This window comes from Malurus melanocephalus, unplaced genomic scaffold (assembly GCF_030028575.1).
Source record: "Malurus melanocephalus ecotype Western Australia unplaced genomic scaffold, MMel_1.1 scaffold_632, whole genome shotgun sequence".
Taxonomy (NCBI): Eukaryota; Metazoa; Chordata; class Aves; order Passeriformes; family Maluridae; genus Malurus; species Malurus melanocephalus.
This window is the reverse complement of record NW_026623864.1, coordinates 104,432-125,603: the sequence shown is the minus strand read 5'-3', so window position 1 is coordinate 125,603 and position 21,172 is coordinate 104,432. Positions and strand designations below refer to the sequence as shown.

General features: G+C 38.4%; 1 protein-coding gene across 1 annotated transcript in view; it reads right to left on the bottom strand.

Annotated features, from left to right (window-relative positions):
• Positions 1-12,208: 12,208 nt before the first annotated feature.
• CALCRL (calcitonin receptor like receptor) overlaps positions 12,209-21,172 on the bottom strand; it is a 60,456-nt gene continuing 51,492 nt past the window's right edge. The window contains exons 11-13 of the mRNA XM_057383437.1: positions 20,519-20,737; positions 20,108-20,149; positions 12,209-14,376 (exon numbers count right to left, since the gene is read on the bottom strand). Of these exons, the coding sequence (XP_057239420.1) occupies positions 14,155-14,376; positions 20,108-20,149; positions 20,519-20,737 (483 nt within the window). The 3' untranslated portion in view covers positions 12,209-14,154. The remainder of the gene's footprint in view (positions 14,377-20,107; positions 20,150-20,518; positions 20,738-21,172) is intronic.

The window sequence follows — 21,172 nt, the reverse complement described above, 5'->3', positions numbered from 1 at the left end:
GCTGGGGCTGAGCTGAAATTAGCACTAAAAGCTGAAATGTTTCTGTATCCACAGCCTCCTGCTTTCGGTACAGAGCTTGTYAGGTCTGGGATATGGCCCTTGAAGAAGTGGAAACAGCCTTTCTGTCTTTCAGAGTAATCACCAAAAGTAAGTGCTGTTTTAAGATAAGATTTAACAAGCTTTGGATACTGTTGCCTCTTTCACCGTTCAGTTTCCCGTACTAAACTCAGTGCCTGAGTTTGTTTCCATGCACAGTTTGGTATCGGGTTCACTATACAAAAAACCTCAATATTCTAGGTCTAAAAAATGATTTCTGCCTAAAAATTGTTATCCTAATGAACTGCTTCTTCATGGAATATCAGCTTTTKAGTTCAGGAAAACACTAGTTTAGTAGGGAATAATTTGTGTAAAAACTGTTGGGTTGTAATCGTTTGGGAGCTTCAGTGACCAATGACCCCCAGCTGTCTTCACCTGGTCACTGTGCCTGATGCYATGGACAGACCCCTCTAATGTTTGTGTTCTGATTAGCAAAGCCCTGCATTTGCACTGTGAGGATCTGCAACATTTTAGATTGCAATGAGAATGAAATGTATYGGGCACGAAGATGCTGATGCAGTGTCTCAAACACACACTCGTTGCTATTGCAGTCCTTCCACGGAGCATTCTGCCCATGTGGATACTCTCTTCAAGCACTTCTTCTCTAAGTCTGGTCACTTGTTCAACAAAGATTAAAGAAGTTTATTTTGTGTGACCAGGCTCAGACTTTGTGCCAAAGTGACTGAGGTAAGCCCATAAAGGCCACKGTGTTTGTGTTCAGCAGGAGAGGGCCAAGAGGGTGGGAGATTTGGTGAAGAACATTTCTAAATCCTATTACTTCTGCTCTAAAGTTCATAAACTCCAGTAGCGCAGGAGTTCTTAAATTAATATAACTGTGCTCCTATAAAGGATTGATAACTTTTATGCATTAGTTATCAGCCTTAATTGCATAGCTAAGCACTGTAATAGTCAGAAACAGAACAATTTCTAGTCAGAACTTTAGAGAAGGTTTTCAAGCTTATTGCTCTGAGTTAAATRAGCATTTTTAAAATGCAACCAAATGTTCTGAATTAAGGTCACAACATTGAAAAAGTAGTTACTAAGAAAGTGGAAAAAAGAAAGCTACTTTCTCTGGCTTGGTTTCTTATAGAAGACAAAACATTGACTACAAAAGGTCATTGACATGATGGCAGAACATGAAAGAACTGCACTGAGCATTGGAACTACTTCCAATAACACAGCAGGAATAGCTTCAGTAAAACTTTCAAATAAGATTTTTGAGATACTTGGAGTTTGCATGTTCTCTTGATTTAAGATATATTAAAAAGTCCTGCAAATATATTCAGCAGCACGATTTAGCCTTGTAATCTATAGATAGCRTAACTTAAACCTCTTTTTAATTTCCATGGGAATAACCTTTAGTTTATTTATTTCGTTGTGARTTTCAGATGAAAGTTGGTGTTTCCTGGGATTTTCTCATATGCACGTGTGGTTTTAAACATAGTTTACAAAAATACAGAGTAAAACCTGCTGATGTGAGGACTTGATTTTGGGGAAGAAAAAACAAAAGGTAAGGTTGAAGATTGTGTTGGGATCTTTGTCAATGGTTTCTTATAAATGGTTTTACCTCTTTGGATGTAGAAATCTGAATACTACAAGAAATTCATGCTGTTTTTATTGGGCTGGTACATATTGTTTAGGAGTAAATAACACAGGACAGRTTGTCTTAGCCAGTGTGATATTGCCCCAGTTGTGACCTGCCATGAGCGGGATATTCCAGCACTCATTTATTTTGGCCAATTGGTTTGGCTGCTCATCAGGAAGTGACTTCAGTATGGAAGCACAGTAACCCAATTATCATGCACTCCTTTTCTGTCCCTTCCAACAAAATGCACACGAACTCAATGTAAGAAAAACATTKATTTGCAGCTTTTCTTTGATAATTTATTGTGTTACATGCAGCATGATTCTCCCCAGAAGGTTTATCTGTCAGGGAACAAGGAGGGCAGAGGGAGCATAATGAAAAATTTCACCACCACCTAAAAATATCATTGCCTTGTAGGCAGSGGAAAAAAAGCTCAACTATCTGTTTGGAGGAAATTCCTGCAGATCCTGGGCCTTGTATGCTTTGTTCCTGATCATCCTGAGACAAACAATTAGAAAATCTCTAGCTTGGGAATCRTATTGCCTCCAGGGCTGCACCTGCTCATTGTGAAAAACTGAACTTGGATTGCTGAAATTGTAATGTGTCCTCTGAATATTAATGTTAATAGATTGCAAGAAAGTGAAATAATGATAGGAGTTGAAGAGTGTTCAGAATGTTTCACAGTTCATAATTCCTTGCTGTCAATGAGAAAGAAAAAAATTAATAYATGAGTAAATTCACAAAATTTCATGACAGGCAACAGAAGTACCATTCCTAAGAAAAAGATCTAGTTTTAGAGAAATCTTTGGATATTTATGGGTAATTTTTTTTGCTGTTTTTTGCTGTCTTTCTGTCACACTTATAAACTCATAAAAAATAGCTATCCATCTATGTGTTGAAAAAGATCAGTGTCAAATTCAGCTGTATTTTCATTTTGATAGATAAGACATGTTAGGTATGGCTTCAACATGTGAGTACGTGACCAAAGCTCACCATATGTGCTGGGGAAGTTGGAAAGAATTAATTTTTTTATTATCAAGTTATAGTAGAGGGACCCTCTATTTTTTTTTTTTTTTTTGTGACTAAAAATATGTAACCTTTCAAATGTGCTTTTCATGCATGCTTAGCAGTGGGCCAGAGAGATCTGTGGGGTATCCATGTGCAGGTAGCATGAAGAAAGCTGTAAGCAGAGCCTAGAAACTCCTGTGTGCCCAGTGGGATATTTATTATTCTGGGGAGAAATACAAAGAATGGGCACTTAGCTGTAGGAGAGAACAAATCCATCCAAAGGGTTGTGCTATATGAACAGACTYAAATAAGTAAGAAAGCAAATATTCTTCTTTAAAAGATAATATTTGAAAGATGCTGTGCCAGGTGTTTTTCCCAACAGTTAGTGGTTTTCTGTACTAATTTAATCTAATATATACTTGTGGCCTTTTAGACTCTTGCAGCAGGCTGTGATTTGCCCTCTTCTCAGCACTTCAGATGCATTTGCCCTTTGTTTAGCACTGTGGTAGTGTAGGGAATTATTATTTAGGAACCTAAAGGAGGAAACAGATCRTCCCAGAGGCACAGGGCAACATTGGAAAGAAACAGGAATGTCATCCTTYAGCTAAAGGATAATGTAATTGCTGATACTGAACATGAAAATCGTGAGGGAAAGGTGTTTGGGGGTGACAGTGAGTGTCTCCCACCTCAGCTGGTGGTGTTTATGGATTCCTGGCATTTATGGATTCCTTTGCAAAGGTCCCTGGTGGAGATGTGTGAATCAGCAATCAGCACTGCTGCTTTGAGGGGCTGAGAGCTGGAGGGAGATCCTGGGGACTCACAGTGGTTGTGTTACTGGGACAACCAGGGTAAACTCAGCCTTTCCAAGAATACAGGCACGGTCCAGCTGTCAGCAAAACTGGACTTGAGCACTGCATCCCAGACATGAACAAGTCTTAGTGCTGTTGTGATCAGATGGGAAAAAATATTTGTAATCTAATTGGGTTGGGCTGGGGAAAAGCAATCTGGAGTCATGGACAGGCCACATTGTTTGAAACTGTCTGAAAAGGAAAAAAATATTGTATTGCAAAAATTATCTTGGCAAATCCTTCTCATTTCCAAGAGCAGACAGATGCRTGTTTTAGATATAAAGCATGATTCACAAATTGAATATAAATCTGGAATGTTCTAAGGATTTGAATGCACTGACTAAAAGGATAAAGCCCAAAGCATCTCTTTGCTTTGAGTGACATCAGAAAACATGAAAAAAACTACTGCTTTGTTATTTTGCTCCAAGTATGAATGCTATATCCACAAATTTTTATATAGTCTAGGATTATCATTCAAGGTAAGAAGATCCAAAATAATATTAAAGTTCCTAAGGCATTGTGCTTTTATCTCTTGAAGGATATTCAAACTGAGAGAGGGCAGGTTTAGATTAGCWATYAGAAAGAAWTTCTTCACCACGTGGGTGGTGAGGCTCAGACTAGGGGAGTTGTGGCTGCCCCATCCCTGTGGGCAGTGACAGGAGCTACTGAGGCACAACTCAGAGTTCACTCAGCACTGCAGTTCCAGGCTCCTTGTGGAGCTAAAATAATGTGTCTGAAGGGAGTTGAGAAAGCAACTGCAGGCAAAGCCTTTGAGAGATGGCTCTGGAAGGCAAAGGCAGCAGCTGCTGGGATGCAGGAGTTTGCATTCAGGGCACATCTGAGGGTCAGATTGCACAGTGGTGTTTATGTGAGACCTACGCTGCAAATTGGAGAGTTAAAAACTGGCATCTGCACCAGCAGTTTGGGATGAGAATTAATTTAATCTACTGGGTTTGACATGATATTATACACYGACAAAAGGAAAATGTTAGGGAAAAAGAAACCCAGGGTATATTGGTCTCAATGGCAACAGACCAGAGGGAAAAGAACATGACAAATTTTAGCTTTTCAGAGTTTTCCTTTTTATGTTCTATATTTTTCATATGTAAAGTATTTTGGRTTTGTGTCCTGTATTTTATCATAGCCTTTTAAAATAATGAACTTTTTTTCCTAGAAAAAAAATTTTCAATTAGTAACTTCAACTTATTCTAAAAGTAAACAATTATTTCCTTCACTATTTCCTTTATTTGGAAATTATAATTCAGTAAATAACTTGTTAAAAAAATAGTTGATTTGTAAAATACACAACACCCACACACAGCTTTTTAGTGACATAGTTCTTGAAGGCTTATAAATATAAACTTTCTGTTGATTTAAAAAAAAAAAAAATTGACAAACCCAGATATATTCACTTGCCTCTGTCTAGAAAAAGACAAAGCTATTTGGGACTCTTTGCTGAATGGTGGATCATACCAGACATGGAGCATATGGCAACTRGACAAGAACAGTAATTTTTAGCACAAAAGTATTAAACAAGGATGTAGTACTAGACAATGCTGATTTACAGATTCAGAATATGCCCTGGAGTYCTGGAGAGCTTTGTTTTACTTCCCCACTTGCTACTGGTGGGACAACTGTGCTTGGGAGTCTGCCAGAGTAGATACTGCAGAAAAAGCACTTCATGGTTTAAAATATTTTCTTCCACAATAAATAAAGCAATTGAAGTAAAAAAAAMCCCACAGCCCTGTTTTTATTCTGGAGGAAGAGTGTTCACAGTGGGAGTTCTGGAAAAGCTRATCAGGAGTAGCTGTTGTGGTAAACTGCCCATGTATGAAGGGAACACTTGTTGATGGGTGCTGCAATAGATTAAAAAAAACAACAGAACATAAAAAAATATATTAGCTGTTGAAAAGAACATCTTGGCTCTTAGAACAGAGCCAAGATAGACTCAAAGGATGSAAGATAGCTAAATAAATGAAATATTTAAACAATAGCAGATCAGAACGTTTGGCCCCATTCAAATTCACAAGAGAGGTGAAGGTCTCAAGGYGCTTTTTCTCTTGCAGGTGTTCCTGTATGGCTCACAGGAAAGAAGAGAACCATGCAGTGTCAGTTCAAAAAGGACTCCTGAGCAAGTTTCTTCCAGGATGGCCGGGTGGTCAGAGCCCTTCACTGAACCAGCAGGTGAAAATGGATCTTGTCATGGGTATTGGTGTCTGACAGTTCAAGCTGTCCTGTGGATCCCTGGGGCTGTCAGGGCAGTTTCCCTCTGTGAGTCTGGGGGCTCTCAGCTCCCTGGGACTGCAGCCTTCGAGGCATTCAACTCATCTGCAGGTGAATTAACTCTGAGCCTCAAAGCAGGCTGCAATGATTTCAATGATACAGAGTTGGAGAGGCTAGAATATTGTCATTTCCTATCACATGACCCTGCTGAGTGTTCACAGATGAGGAAGGGAGCTTGCAAAAATATAATGACACGTTCAAAGCAAATGGGGGGAAGCAAAATTGTTTTTGCTAAATTGTGCTTTCTGTCATCACTAAAATGGGAACATGCTGCTCTCACCATGGATTTGTTAGTGAAGGGATCTCATGTTCTCTATTTTTAAACAGTTATTTACACTTCATATGAGGAAATGTGTGTTGGGCCTTTCTCTGCATGTAGAAGAACATACTGGATCATATCTCATGTATCTTCAGTATCTCCCTTGAGCTGCACTGTTTGAAAATGGAGTATGAAGGTGATGATGCAGAGAGACCTGCCAAATTGTCCTTTAAATTTGAACATCTCTCTTACACAAGGAAGTGTCACCTGTAATTATCAAGCCAGTGCACTGGTCAAAACCACACTGGATCTAGAAAAAGAGATTGACTGCAGTATCCAGCTGATGATGGGTAAGGAATTCTGCATGTAGAATCATTGTAGACAAGGTCAGATGATATTATTTTGTGCATAAAAGAAGGGAAATGAAAGAAGGAGAAAAAAAAGAGATGGGTGAGTTTGCTTCCTTTCTGCTAAGCATATGGGCTGTGGCCWCTGATASCAGTGGAGGAAGSTCCWGGTATCCTCTTAATTTTTCCTCTCRTCAGCATGTCTGTGYCTGGAAAAYCYGTGGGGAATGYCTGCTAATAGATGGATATGCAATTTTTCGTGATTCTAAAGTACAATTCTCTTGCAGTGAGAGAAGAGAGTCTGTTTTGGAATTCTTAAGTCAGTGACAGTCCAGATTTGTATCAAGCATTGTTATTGCTCATTTTCTCTTTGGTGGTTGTCTTGTGTTTGTTTTTGGTTTTGTTGGGTTTTTTTCCAGCACTCCTCTATGAGCTTTGCATGTTACTGTTGTTTTTGGTCATAATCACTGAATATTCTGAGCTGGAAGGGACACACAAGGACCATTGGATCCATCTCCAAAGGGAACGAACCCATGACCTTTGAATTATTTGCTTGCAGTGTGYTCCTCCTGTCTCTGGATGTTTAGTAATCCTATTCTTTATTTATTTTATGCTTCAGATGGATTAGGAATAGGATGACTCCTTAGATTTGTTTGGCTTTCAACTTGCAGCTACCACTGCTTGTGGGAACTAATGGGTGTTCCTGCTCCTGTCAGTTGTTTGGACAACACTAAAAGGATAAACAAAGAATGATTGAGGAGAAGGRCAGAGATTGCACAGCTCAGCAAGGAGAGTCCAGGCAGAAATCAGCTCCATGCTTGTATTTCTAAAACACTCCCGCTTTACATGGCTTCAATCATGCAAATCTTTAAAATAAATATAAGGTATTGTATAATGAAAAAGATAATTAGTGCTATTGTTTTCTGTAACAAGAACTTACAGACTTCTGCTACTAGCATATTTATATTTTTGCTTCCAATATTTTCATTATTTCTATGAAAGGTTCTTGATTAAACTTTCTTATCTAAGGTTTTTTTACACATGATTTACAGATCATTCTAATCAGCTTTTTAATTACAGCTAGAGCAGCCTATCTAGAGCACACATCTAAACAAGTCCATGTGGGGAATAATAAGAGGTGATTAGCTTTAAATGAAAAATAGCTGCTGACAAAAGGAAAGGGAAATATTTTTTGTAACTCRTAGAAAACATAGACCTGGACTGGAAAGGACTGTTTGGTTCAGAGTCCAAACCTTGAAATCCCCTGAAATTTAAGTAATTTTACCACAGGTATTTGCTGTGAAGATTTTGAAGACATTGATATCCTGACTTTCTATATTCAAATTCTTGTAGCAAGTACATTGCATTATCTGGATGAAGAGTATCACAGGTATGTGGAATGGAGATGCTTTCTGTAATAGAGTTTGGAAGGTGACAAACAAGGCAGTGTCACTGCACTGTGCTATAACCCATRGAATAGTAGTAGAACTTTAGGAATTTTCAATTCATCTCAGCCCAGAATCTCTTGCTGTGAATTTGGTTCTTGTTGCAGATTCTGAGGTATCCCTGGTGGCTGAATGCCCACAGACTCTGGAAATAAACCCTGCAATGAGGAAACCCTTACTGTCTAATAGCACATTTTAGAAAAAAAACAGGCACAGAACAGTTTGTTCAGCTTTTTACTCCCTTTGCTCTAAATCCATCATATCCAGCAGTGGTTTTTTTATCATGATGTTTACTGTGTTAACTCTCCGATAGCTATTTATGTTTAGTGCAATATACTTTTGTGCATCCAAATATTGTTGTTCCCTACTAATTCAGTATTTTGTTTTCTTAAATATTTAAATGCAAAACTATTGGACATAGAGTGGACTGTCACGATATGAAGCAGCTGCTTATGGACTTCACTGTGTCAAAGACACCATCAGTGATCCCTGTCCAACTCATGGAGGACCTTTGGAAGGACTTTCTGTGCCAGAGGCAAACATTTGTCACCCTTCATKTGCAAATACCAAGGTAAGGAACTAAGCAATTACATGAATACTTGTATTSAAGCTTACTTTCTCCTTTGATAATTTGTGCATGGCTTATGATTGTATATTTGCTGTAAAGCTTTGGGATTCATTCCTGAACTCTGCCCCAAACCCTGGCCATAGACCCCTGGCTTCAAAGCAGTTCTCTGCTCTGGCTCCTTCCCAGTGAAGAACTTGCTTTCCATTGCCTGCATCCACCATTAAAACTTGGATTCATCAGAGAGCACCAGGGACCCCAGCATCTCTGGTCACCTTTTTTTCCTTTGTGGCAATTTTTCAATGGATACTGATTGTGAAATCTGAATTTCCAGGAAATCTTGTTCATCTTAAATCAGGAATTAACAATAGTGTTTAAGCACTTTTTGAGAAAACGGTGATTTTTTTTCCGCATTTGTGTTTTGTTAAATTTACATAAAACAATGTACTAAGATTTATGTGAGTTAGCAATAATCATATATTTTCTCTTTGCAAGAGTTTTCATTTTGAGAGTGGTGAATCTTGTTGAAGGGGGAAAAAACCCTCTGGAATAGTCATTAGATGTTGTAATGTTAAAATTTAAGGGGCAGTGTTAAAACTGTGTTTAATTAAAAAAGAATCCTGTATGTMATTTCCCTCATTTGAAGCTTGAACTGCATGTGGATGAATTGGATTTTTTCATTTAGGCAATATGGTTTAAAAAGTGTTAAAGACAGGCAGCTGGAGGATGATTGATACATAATAATTGTAATTACAGACAGGGTCTGCCACCTCTGTGCTTGCATTCACTTTGGAATAGATTTGGTCTAGTTCAAAATATATTTTGTATTTTCTTATCACATAGATGTTTGGAGTCAGATAATTATCAAAAGCTAAAACTTTGMTTCAGAACTTTGATTTCTGTGGTGACTGCCATGACAAAAACATGCARGACACACCAGTAGAGTAATTGGAAYTTTTTCAAAGGCAGTAATCTTTGTATCTTGYAGAGAGTGGAATGGGATTGTGTGTCAATATTGATAGGTTTGTTTTCTTTATTTTCTCACATATCTGTTGTCATGTTTAATTATTCTGAGGCTACTGGTGCTGTAAGAACATTTCCTCCTTTAAAGTGTAAGGATCACTGTTTACTCTTTTTGAGGAGGTTAGGATTCTGTGTTTCATTTTGCTGTTTAATTACTTTTGGACACACATAATGCATTGGAAAATGCTACTGGAGATATCAAAAATGCTACTTTTTTTCTGCTGGGCTTGAATTACAATACACTGTTGTAAGCAGCAACATTGGATTGGATGAACTACTTCCCTACTTGTGTAACAGTATAAAATAATTGTTAAAAATTGTTACATTTAACTCTGTATATAGAAAGAGAGAATCAGTAAATGGGGGAGTTAGCACAAAACTTGGTGTGAGTAGAGCCTGGAACAATTTCCACTGCTTCACATTTGGTCCTTGTGCATTTTTTTGATTGGATATTTGCACAGTTGAAGAAGTACGGGCACCAGGCAGACAGCAGAATTGACACCCAGGTATTTAACCCCAGTGTGGTTAAAGATTGCTTGGGCTTCCTTCATTAGAGCTCAGGTTTTGCATATCTACCTCCACCTTGACTGATGGAATGAAGAAGACAGATACGCTTAATTTAGTCTCTACTCTGTTAGTTCCTGATGAAACAGAAATTTTGGCTTAACATAAGTAAGTATTAACAGCATTTTATTAAAAGGTGGATTCAGCAGACAAGAAATAGGAATATGAAACTTTAAAGCAAATAATTTTATGCCCARTCATCTTGTATTATCTGTGCAAACTTCCTACAGAAATTGAGCACTCTAGTATTAAATGTAAGTATTAAATAAACACCTAAAACAAGAATAAAKATTAGTAACTCTATGCATTTTCTTTCTCCCTGGGTTAATATTTAATTAACACAGATTTAAGACATCTGTAAAACTCTGGTTTAGATAGCTTTGTTATTTCTAGATTATGGGACAAGAGAGATGAATAAATGGAGTAATATTTTATTGATCAGAAACAATACTTCTCTCAGCAATTAAAATGCATGATTCATAGGAACAAGGTGAAAATAAAGACCAACCAAAAAAATAACTTCACATTTTTTTCCATTTCTTCTTAGTGTAAGCAATAAATACAATGCTATAGCTTCTAGTAATCTTATTTACATAGTACAATATGTGAATGTTGCCTGGTTTCCAGCCCAAATGTTTCTTGACATCAAAAGGAGTATGTGTTGCAGCATTTCTACAGCCAAATACTCTTGTAGGTCRTCACCACGAAAAACTGCATAACATAAATGCCAATGTTAAACAAACAACTGAGGCACTCTGCAATGCAGCCATGTATTAATTGAAGGCAGTWGCATTAAAAATAGACATCTTCTCTCATTGAATCATAACATGCTGGTGGTACAGATAACAAATATAAGACAACTCTTGCTGTAACCCCTGCAGCTTGATACAATAAATCCTTACCAAATTAAAAAAAACAAAACAAAACAAAACCCCAGCAAATAAGAACAGGTAATAAACAAATAATAATCTGCATGTTCAAAGGAATCTCACAGCCCCATCAAAACAGAGTTTATTTCCATCCCAGAGAATACAGATACATGGACTATAACATTCTGTAAAGTAGAAGAGAACCATGAGARATCACTTTAAGGAGTTGATTTTAACTTATGGTGACAGAAAAACATTTTAAGCAGYAGACCCTTCTCTTAGCTATGTAGAAACTGACAAAAGGTGAGGTAGGAAGACAAAATAAGGAATTGGTATTTTCCAATGCACATTAGAAAACAGATTARCTATCCTCAGCAGGAGAGGGGAAATTCAGCTCTGCTATACCATGTGACCCTTCAACAAAGGTTTTCCTGCACATCCAGATGGATGTGTTTCTTTTYCAAAGTGAAGACAGGTGTGTGTGCCTAGAAGCAAGCTGTGATTGTCCACCTAGAAGCAGGATAGTTTCTTTCTAAAAACAATTTTGCCTTCTAAATTACCATTACAAGCTTCTGTAATAGAGGACAGAGAGCATTTAGAACCATGCATTTGGTATTAAATGATGAAATCTGTAGTCTACTGAATTTGAACTGCCTATCTGAAAAGGAAGCGTAATTAAAGTCAAGTACTGTATCACACTCTAAACCATCATGTATGTGTAAATCACAACAACTCACCAGGTACCAYGAAATAAATGTCTGACACTGTGCCATAAAGAGCTTAGAGCATGTGAAAATGGCCAGAGGCCTGTCTGGGCTTTGAGTCGCAGTGGTACCTGCCAATTCTGCACAGGGAACCCAACACAGATTTATCCCAGCCAAAGATCTGGTCCCACAAGTGTAAAGCTGCTACACCAGAGCAGGGATTTTCTGCACCACCAATACTTTCAGAACGTTGCACACATTTTAACTAACAAACACTACATAGACCAGCAAGCAGAGTTGTAAGTAAGCTCTAGGCATGTTGTAGTAGACATTGCTACTGTCACTCTCATGATTTGAGAGACTGTTGCCATCTGATTGCCAGATCTCACAGATCAGAATCCAACAGATTCTTCAAGGCATTCCCATCAACTGACCAGAAAGCCTTGCAGAAGAGAAACCTGTACTTGTGCATCTTAGCTGAGATTCTCTATTGTGAAACTAAATCATTAATAAAACATTCCTGTATTCAAACTCCAGACATAAGAACTGTAAAAAAAAAAAAAAAAAAAAAAAGAAAGGAAAAAAAAAAAAAAAACCAACTGTAAAAAAAAAAAAAAACCACTACAGAAAGGTACAAGTGGCATGAAATTTCCAAATCCTCCTAAATACAAAGCATTTACAGCCTTATGAAGTCCCAAAGGAATAAACAGTGTGACAGCAAATTACCTAGACACTAACGAAGCTTAGAGAAAAGCTACTGACAAAAATGTTTAAATGTCAATGTCAAAGTGTTTTGTATGCAATAATTTTGTATGCAGCATTACCTAAATCTGAAGTGGTCCTAGAAAGAACTGTMTTCCAATTTTTTGACTGGATTACATGTACCAGATACATGGTCATTAGCAAAATCGTCTGTCAGTTGCAGCATCTACCATTTCTTCTACTTAATTTTGGGTTTTCCCCACTTCAAGTAGACTTACCTGTAAATGAAATGTATAAAAACTCTTCTTATTTTGTATTTTTCAGTGAACTCACCTCGTTTCATGCCCTTAATCTTGAGCAWTTTTGTCATTTCACTTAACAAAACTACTACTATTTCTTTAAAGCATAAAGATTAAACAAAAACATAAATTTCTATAGACACATTTTCTCAAGACCTTCCTGACAACCTCCTAGTTTTCAGTGAGACCTTTATGCATCAGCAGAACCTAAAGAAACAACATTAGTTAATTAGTTCTTGTCTAATTAACTGAGACAGAGATTCAGAATCAACCAACTCAAAATAATATTGAAAGTCTCAATCTATAAAGTTTTGAACCTTTATAATACAAACTTTATATTGGACTTTCCAAATAAAGACAATTACTAACATTAGTTTGCTTGGTGAGTCTGAATCTCACACACTGGCTTTAAAGGTAGTACAAGGGTGTGCACTGTGTTCAGTCTGGCATGCTTATCTCAGACAACAAAAACAGCCACAAAATTAACCAAAACTTTGCCCCAAGAATGAAGGAATAAGTTATCAAGCATATGGCCAGCAAAATACTTAAAAGTAAAATYAGGACAATGCTACAATGAATTCTGTACATGATCTTCTCCAGGCTGAGTAAATTCCTTAAGCACACAGTGAAGTTCCATCAGCTGCAATTACTATGAATGTTTGGAAGGACTTAGTTATTCAGGTTACTCCTTTTCTTTCTGGCAGTGAAGCCTCATCAATGTTGTCTTTGTTAAATCCAGAAGAAACTTCCAAACAATTCAGGAGAAGAGACTTCTAAGTATCCTGAAATAGCTTAAATAAAATTGCTCAAATCTTGGTGCAAGATATTACACTGCAATATAGAAGTATGTCAAGACTCAGACTGGAAGTGGTGCCTCTGTGCTTGATGTTTATAAAACAGTGGGAAGAAAACAGACTGGCCAAACCAAACCAAAGCATCAATATCTTTAACCAAAACAGCAGTATCTGTCTTTGAATCTGTCATCTCAGACTATCTGTCAGGCTTTTTTTGACAGCCAAACCAATGCTGGACCAAAAAAATAGCCTGAAAAGCCTCTTGTAATTATTGCACCTACTTTACCCATTTTGCTTTGTTCTATTTTAGGTTGAATTAAGACAACAGAGTATGGTATTTACACTCTAAAATTCTATAGGCAAATGAAGTGGCTTCAACACAGCACAGTCTTATACAAACTYCCAAGAAAATAAGAAATCCTTCATTGATTCCCTTTGTACAAAAATTTGCCAGCTTTGTCTACACAGTAGAAACTGAAGAGGCAAAGTCTGTATCCTTATATAAATGCACATACATATATAGATATATATGTACAGATGTCCATACTATATAGATACACAGAACCACAAACACATGTATATATATGCGTGTGTGTGTACATACATGTATATATATATATACAGACACGCACATAGGTACAGAAACCGCGTTGGTTGAGTTTGTGTCATTGAGAATCCCAAACCCCAGGTTAGGTCACATCTGGCCATGGAGTCACCGAGGGGACGTGCAGCTGCCGTGGGGCACAGCGAGCCGTGCGGGCGCTCAGCCGTAGATCTTGTCCGTTTTCAGCACCACGCTGTCCATGTCGTGGTAGTTCTTGCCGTTGAGGTGCTCGCTGGTGCAGTCGTGGCTGTAGCCGTAGCCCTGCACGTCGCTGATGGACGACACGGTGTAGGAGGCCGTGCGCATGGCGTCCGAGTGGCTGAAGCTGTGCTCAAACTGGATCTTGTACTGGTTCCAGTGTCTCCTCAGAACAGCCTGCACCTGTACCCCAGACAAAACAAACAAATACACATCAGCCACTGGGGCTTCGTTCTCTGATACACAGGGAACATGACTGATGTCTCAGCAAATGAGGCAGTGAGGTTCAGTTACCCTGGAAAAGGGGTTTATCAGTGCCATTTATCACCTAAACTGTTCTGAACTATTTACTCTGTAACTAAGCATTACCTCACAGAAAATTTGGTGTGAAATAATGGTGTTTTACAATTGCAGTGTACTATCTGCTCAGAAAAAGCACAGACAACAGGAGGAACGGCAGCCACACAATTTTCAGCTTCCTCCCCTGTGAGCTACAGTCCAGTGTAGACTGATCAGAAATAGAGGTGAAAAAGATGATTTCTGTTCAATCTTATTTTCCAAAGGCCACCTCCTCAGCAGCTGTAAATTCATTTACTCTCAACAAACCACAGTTTACATTTTGCCTTGATTTTGGCACAAGCCAGTCTTTCCCAATTTCTGACCATATCTTAAGTAGACGACTAGAAGGACAATTTCCTGAACTCCACATTTCTACCAGAGTTAAAAATARAGCTGATGAAATAGCTGAAGGCCCAGTTGGTTTACATGTCTCCACTGAAAGGATGTGATGTTTGTTGTGGCCTTCCTCCCCCACAATATGGTCAAACACCTGTGCAYAGAGGAGTGATGAAGTGTCACATTCATGAAATTCACATGCAGTTAGTATTTCAGGGAAGATGCCAAGTGAGGAATGCTAAGAACRGTAATAGCTCCCGTTGCTGCTTTTTCAAGACATTTTTCCATGCTCCAAAAACTGCCCACAGATCATGAATATTTGATTTCCTTTTCAGCAAAACTTTGTACAGGAAGCAGTCCTGCACTAACCAGTGAACAGCGACTGCCCCAGTTAACTGTTTATATTGTGGGTAAATATTTTTAGGATTTTCCATATGTCTTCAGGGTTTCTCTTTGTGTTTGGTTTAGATTTCCCTCACACAATGGCTTCTTTTGTCTAATTTTACTCTGGCTTTAATCATGGAAAATAAAAATAAATACAAGAAAAGGGATGTAGTTTTTAGACTTCCTGYAGTCTGGTATCAGAAACCACTGTTTAAAGGAGAACATCACATTTCTCAAAATCTTTATGAGGAAAATGTCAGAGAGTAAGGAAAGAAATATCAACCAATTAACACAAGGAATTAGTATTTTAGGGCAAAGGAGGTGCTCTTTTACTGTTCATAGAAACTCTAATCCACTCTAAACATCAAAAAACAAATCTTCAAACACTGAGAAATCAACTTCCTTAATACTTTTGAGTTTCAGATCTTACAGCTTTTCATATCAAAATTCTGTATTTCTTTGGAGTTTAAAGGCAGAGTTCTTGTTTCAGCACAGGAAATTTTTGATTCATTAAATATATGCATTGCACAGAACCTTAGAATAGCACCAATACAGAACCTTAAATCTTTGCACAGGTTGAATCTATCATAAAGCCAAGACAAGAAGCATATTCAAAATTCCAACTTTTCCAGGAAGGAGGCTTGGAATTTAGTTTGGAATCTATCAATCARTGTTCATTACTAAGCTATGTTCTATTTGTTCTCCTTTCACAGTCAGTTACTTCAATAAGATCAGTTTGAATGTGGACACACATGCAAAAAATTACACATTGAGCAATTTTCACTTTAGACAAGACAGGCTGGAGGTGGGGAAATGTCAGCAACTGCAAATAAATGGCTTAACAAGGTAAAAGAAGTCTCTGTGCAGAGCTGGGAGATAAACGAGACTTGCCAAACTTCACAAAGCCTTACACACTCRAGTTCTCTCCCACACTTGTCCTGGTGCCTTCACTTTGACTTATTTCACTTGTTAATAACCTTGATAAACCAGTCCCAAAGGATACACAAAGGATTCCATGGCTCCTGAGAGCCACCAGCATCCCTGGCACTGCCAGAGAAAAGCAGTGCAGCTGCTCCATGCCAGGGACAGAGTGCTATAAAAAGTGTTTCCTGTAGGGACAAACAGCGTTTCCCCTCTGCCTGCCCCAATGCCCGTCACGCTCTCTCCCTGCATTTCCAACTGAGCCACATATTCCTGGCATTCTTCCCAAAGCCTCTCCRTTACTGCTGAATCAGGACTTCACCTCTGTCCTGCCATGTGTCTGTTCTTGAAGGGTGTTATATCCTTTCATTAATTATCACTGACTGTCAGTCTTCCCTAACCTTCCTATCATCTACAGAAGAATCAATTATACTCAGTTTAGGAATACGTGTGTCTACCCATGAAGTGAGAATAGCACTTTTACCACTTTCTCCTCAGCTTTGAGCATTGGCACAGAACTGTAAATTCAGCTCAGKAGGGGTAGAACTTTGTGACCTTGTTACCAGAAAGGATATTGAGGAAAGCATCAAATGGAAAGTATTGTGATAATATAATTGTATTTCTCAGTCATTAACAGAGATGCTGGTTGCAGCTGGAAGAGTCTTTCTTTCTTTCTCACCTTATTACTTAATAATGACTGGTTTTGATGAGGTTTCAGGAAGGGCTCCTTCCACTCAGCCCTTTAACATTAGTAGCTTGATGTTGAATTTGAGGTAAATTAAACAACTCAGTAAACAATCAGAAGGAAAACATCCAAACCAAACCACAACACAGCCTCATCTATCTCATCTATTGTTAAACAGATTGTATAACCTTGCAAACCTGAAAGTGTGATCTTCATAGCGACATTATCTATAGAGCAGTGAAATGAAAGGAAAAAACCAAACAAGCCCCACAAGCCTTACACAGATCATGTAGGTCACTACAGCACCTGTTATTAAAAGCTCGATAGGAATCTTCCTACTGATTTATCAGAGATCTGGGACAAGCTTCTCTGACCACAGCCTGTTTCACCCCAGAAGGCACTCTGGGCCATGTCAAGAYTGAAAACATGATGAGTTGAGAGCAGCTTACTCTGTGGGATGCTGGAATGTCAGCAGAATGTGAGGGTCCTTGGGGAAGCCCTGGCACAGGAGATCCCAGAGGAAGGGCTCRCACATCCGCCCTGTCTGTAGGAGGTCTGTGATGAGCAGCTGCAGGGCCTGCAAGAACTGGATTTGACAGGACATCCCTGGCTAATGCTCAGCAAGCTGGAGATGTTCCTTGGCTACAGTCAGCAGGACATACCAGCTGTTTTTCTTACATTTMTTAATTTATCTTCATTAAAGTTCTATCCTAGCAGATCACTTTTGTTCACTTTTTGGCCAGAAGCATCTGCCTGAACAGGATTTAGCTCCTTATACTTGGTGCAGAATACACTAGAATGTACAGAAACAGCTGGGAAAGGCTAAGACTTAGACTGAAAGAAATTAGGGCTTTTAATTGCTGATACCCCACTGGAAAATCTTTGCCCCACTGTCACTCCAAGTGACATCTTTCCCTACCTACACTGTCATTTTTCCCCTGGATTTTCTTATTGATACTGTTGTTTATAAARCATTAAGTTCCTTTTTGAAAAAGGTATACTGAAAATAATAATAAAAAAAAAGCAAATAGTGGTCATTGAAGCACTGAACCCAAAAGTGGTTTACAAAGCATAAATTTCCACTCTCTAGAGAGCAAACACAAACATGTATGTTTAACTAAGGTCTATGGTCCAAAATTCAAATTCCTAAATAAATGATTGTTAAATGCCTAAGTCCTCCTTTTTACATTATTTTGCCAGTAGATATTCAAAAGTGATTCAGTTTTTAGCATTTTTAGGAGTTGCAGAAGAGCTCATCTTTTATGACTGATGAGCCCATAGTGAATTTAGGGGATGACTCTGGTTTGGTTTTTCTTACGCAGCAGAAGAGGATATGTTAAAAAAAAAAATGAGTTTGTGACAATGAAATATTAACAGATACAGGGATATTTTTCAAAATTAATCATAATTTAAAATTAAAAACAGCCTTGGAAGAGGCACAAGGATTAAGAGACAGAACTGAGTAGTGGACAATGCTGTTTCATAAAAACTGCASGAATTTCAATGTTTTCCACCCCTCCTCCCTAATTTTCCACTGGAGCAGAACAAACTTTCATTTTTTCCRAATACCTGTTTTTGGAAGGCATTGTAAACTATATTATGGCATTGTGAAGGCAAACTGAGCTTTCTGCTGTGTAGAAGAGAAAGAGTTTGGGAATTGTCATTGCAGTATGTGGGCAGGTGATCAGATCTGATCCAGAACATTTAATGATGTACAGTTTTGAATCAGCTGTACAAGCAGGGACTTGAACCTGTATCTACWCAATGGTAAAATCAGATCAAGGCCACTGCCCCACCCACTGAACTCTGACAAAGCCCATATTCATCTTTTCTGCCTCCTTGGCAAAAAAATCAGTGAGACTCATACATTTGGGTGGAGGGACACACAACAAACACAAATAAACCTTCAAATCCCATGGTAGTTTCACTGCAATTCTATCAGCTTTGGAACTGGGAAGAGAAGGAAGGGCAATAAATCWGTTCTAGTATTAGCCAAATATTTACCAGTGAGTAAAAATTACTGTCCAATAACTCTATAGTAAGACACTGACACAATTTTATAACATCTGATAAAACCCCTAAAGGTTCAGTCACATAAAAACATCTGGTTACTCCCACACTTCTACTTACAGCCATACTGTAACCACACTAAATGAAGAACAAATGAACAGATGTGCAGGAATAAGTGTAGGATTGAAAYTGTTCCTCTGCCAAAAGTGTTGGAAAAGTACCAGGTAGTTTTTTGGTAAGAGTCTATTCATTGGAGTTGCTGAGATTTTTTTTTTTTTTACAAGCAAGAGAAACATTAAAAATTTAATATATATTTTTTTAGCCTTCCTACTACTTTGATCTCTGACACTAAGCCTCTGGAAGTGTACTCTCTACAGCCTGTGGCAAGAGTTTCTACATGAAAGTAACCCTGTGCCCTCCAGGGACCTTGATCTAGCCAAGATAACAGCAMAGCTTGTTAGCTTCAGCTGGATCAATAGCATCTATTACTGAAACCTGGCACAATCCCCTAATGGCAGAACAAGGTTTGTCCTTGGGATTGGCTGATCATGGTATGTTAAACCTGCACTTCCAACCAACACAAATTCCTGACCCGAGCACTCCAAGCTGTTAAGGTCTCATTATATGGATGGTATTTTTCACTTGTGCTAAAAAACACTTTTTCAAACCTCAGCCTAAGCTTTTCCCATAGAGCAGCATAAAACAATCACAGCCTCCCAGAAGGATTTTGGTTGGAAGGGACCTTAGGGACCATCTATTTCCAACCCCMTGCCATGGGGTATACCCATTCCMMGCCTGGCAACAYGTTTGCAGTGTGTCCTATTCCTGCCATGTAAGGACCAAATGGTGATTCTCCAGGATAACATCCTATCCAGCTTCCAGTACAGACAAAYAAACCCTCTGGGTGTTGAACTGCATTTCCTTTTACAATATTTATTGAGACTGTATACCAAAGTGACAATTGTCCTCAAGTTCTTGTATAATCATGACAAATGTATGTTGCTCAGCACTCAAGAATCAATCATAAAACACTTAATGGTGCCATGWATGATGGTATAGCGCTTTCCAAGCTCTGCTCTTGGAATCCTGATGATTTGTTCTCTTCTTTTAATTTAGACAAATTTAGACATAAAATTTAAAAAAAAAAGAAAGTAAAAATTACCACCTCCTCARCTTCTGAAACAAAAACATACAAAAGTAAAAGAATTATTATAAATATAGTAAAAGTTGTTACTCTACCTCGCCATTAAAGAAGCAGAAAATTGTAGCCACCAGTAGACCCTGTAAAATAAAAATAAAGATTCTGCTTTAATTCATATGCATATGGGCTATTTCAAGTGTGAGACAATTAAAGGTTTCTGAGAAAATTCAGATATAGATAGCAGAGAAAATACAGGACAAATCTAAAAATAATGAATTATTTCTAAAAGAAGATCACTAAAAATATGTGCCCAGTTTTCTGCCATGATGCTTCTTTCCTTTGAAAAGTCATAGGAAATGAAATTTCACCATATTGAGAAAGTCAAAGCCATAAGAACACTGCATGAATGTCTGTAAAAATTGAAATAACACGATAATTTCTCTTTTATTTGACAGCCATGCCAGCTCCCCTCTTGCTGAGGTGAGCAAGCCCATTGTGCTGCTCCCCACCTGGTAGTGCATGAGGATGTGCATCACGTAGTCATACACCTCCTCCGCGATGCGGCCCTCGGGTCGCCATGGGAACAGCACAAACTCGATGCCAAGCAGCGGAACCAGGATCAGGGTCGCTCGCACTGCTTTCATGTACAGGTTGGATTCAGCCTTGTGGGTGTCCTTCAGCTTGGTTATGAGAACACGAACGATGTTCAGCAGGAAGAAAAGGTTCACCTGTCGGAAAAGAAAGTGACACTGAGAAGGAGCTCTGGAAAACGATCCCACACTGAAAACCAGACAACACAGACTCATACTGCTTGGCTAGCACTGTGAYTGTACAAGAAATATCAGTTAAATCTCTTTGGAAACACCTTTGGGTAACTGAGATGTGGCTCTAACTTCCAGTACCCACATCCATTCCTTGAACTCACTGAGCAAGCGTGCAGCCAGGTACCTGCCAGTGGTAACAACACACATACCCTTCTCTCTGCTGTCAGTAACAGTGCATGGGTGAGGGATTGGTTCTTTTCCAAATTATTGGTTCTTTTCAGGCTGGCCAACAATAAGGATAATAGTTTTCCCTCCTTGTATTTAAATATGGTTATTCAGAAAGCTAGTATTTATTTTTCAAACACAAATTTGTTAAATGTACAGAGAAAAAAGATCAGA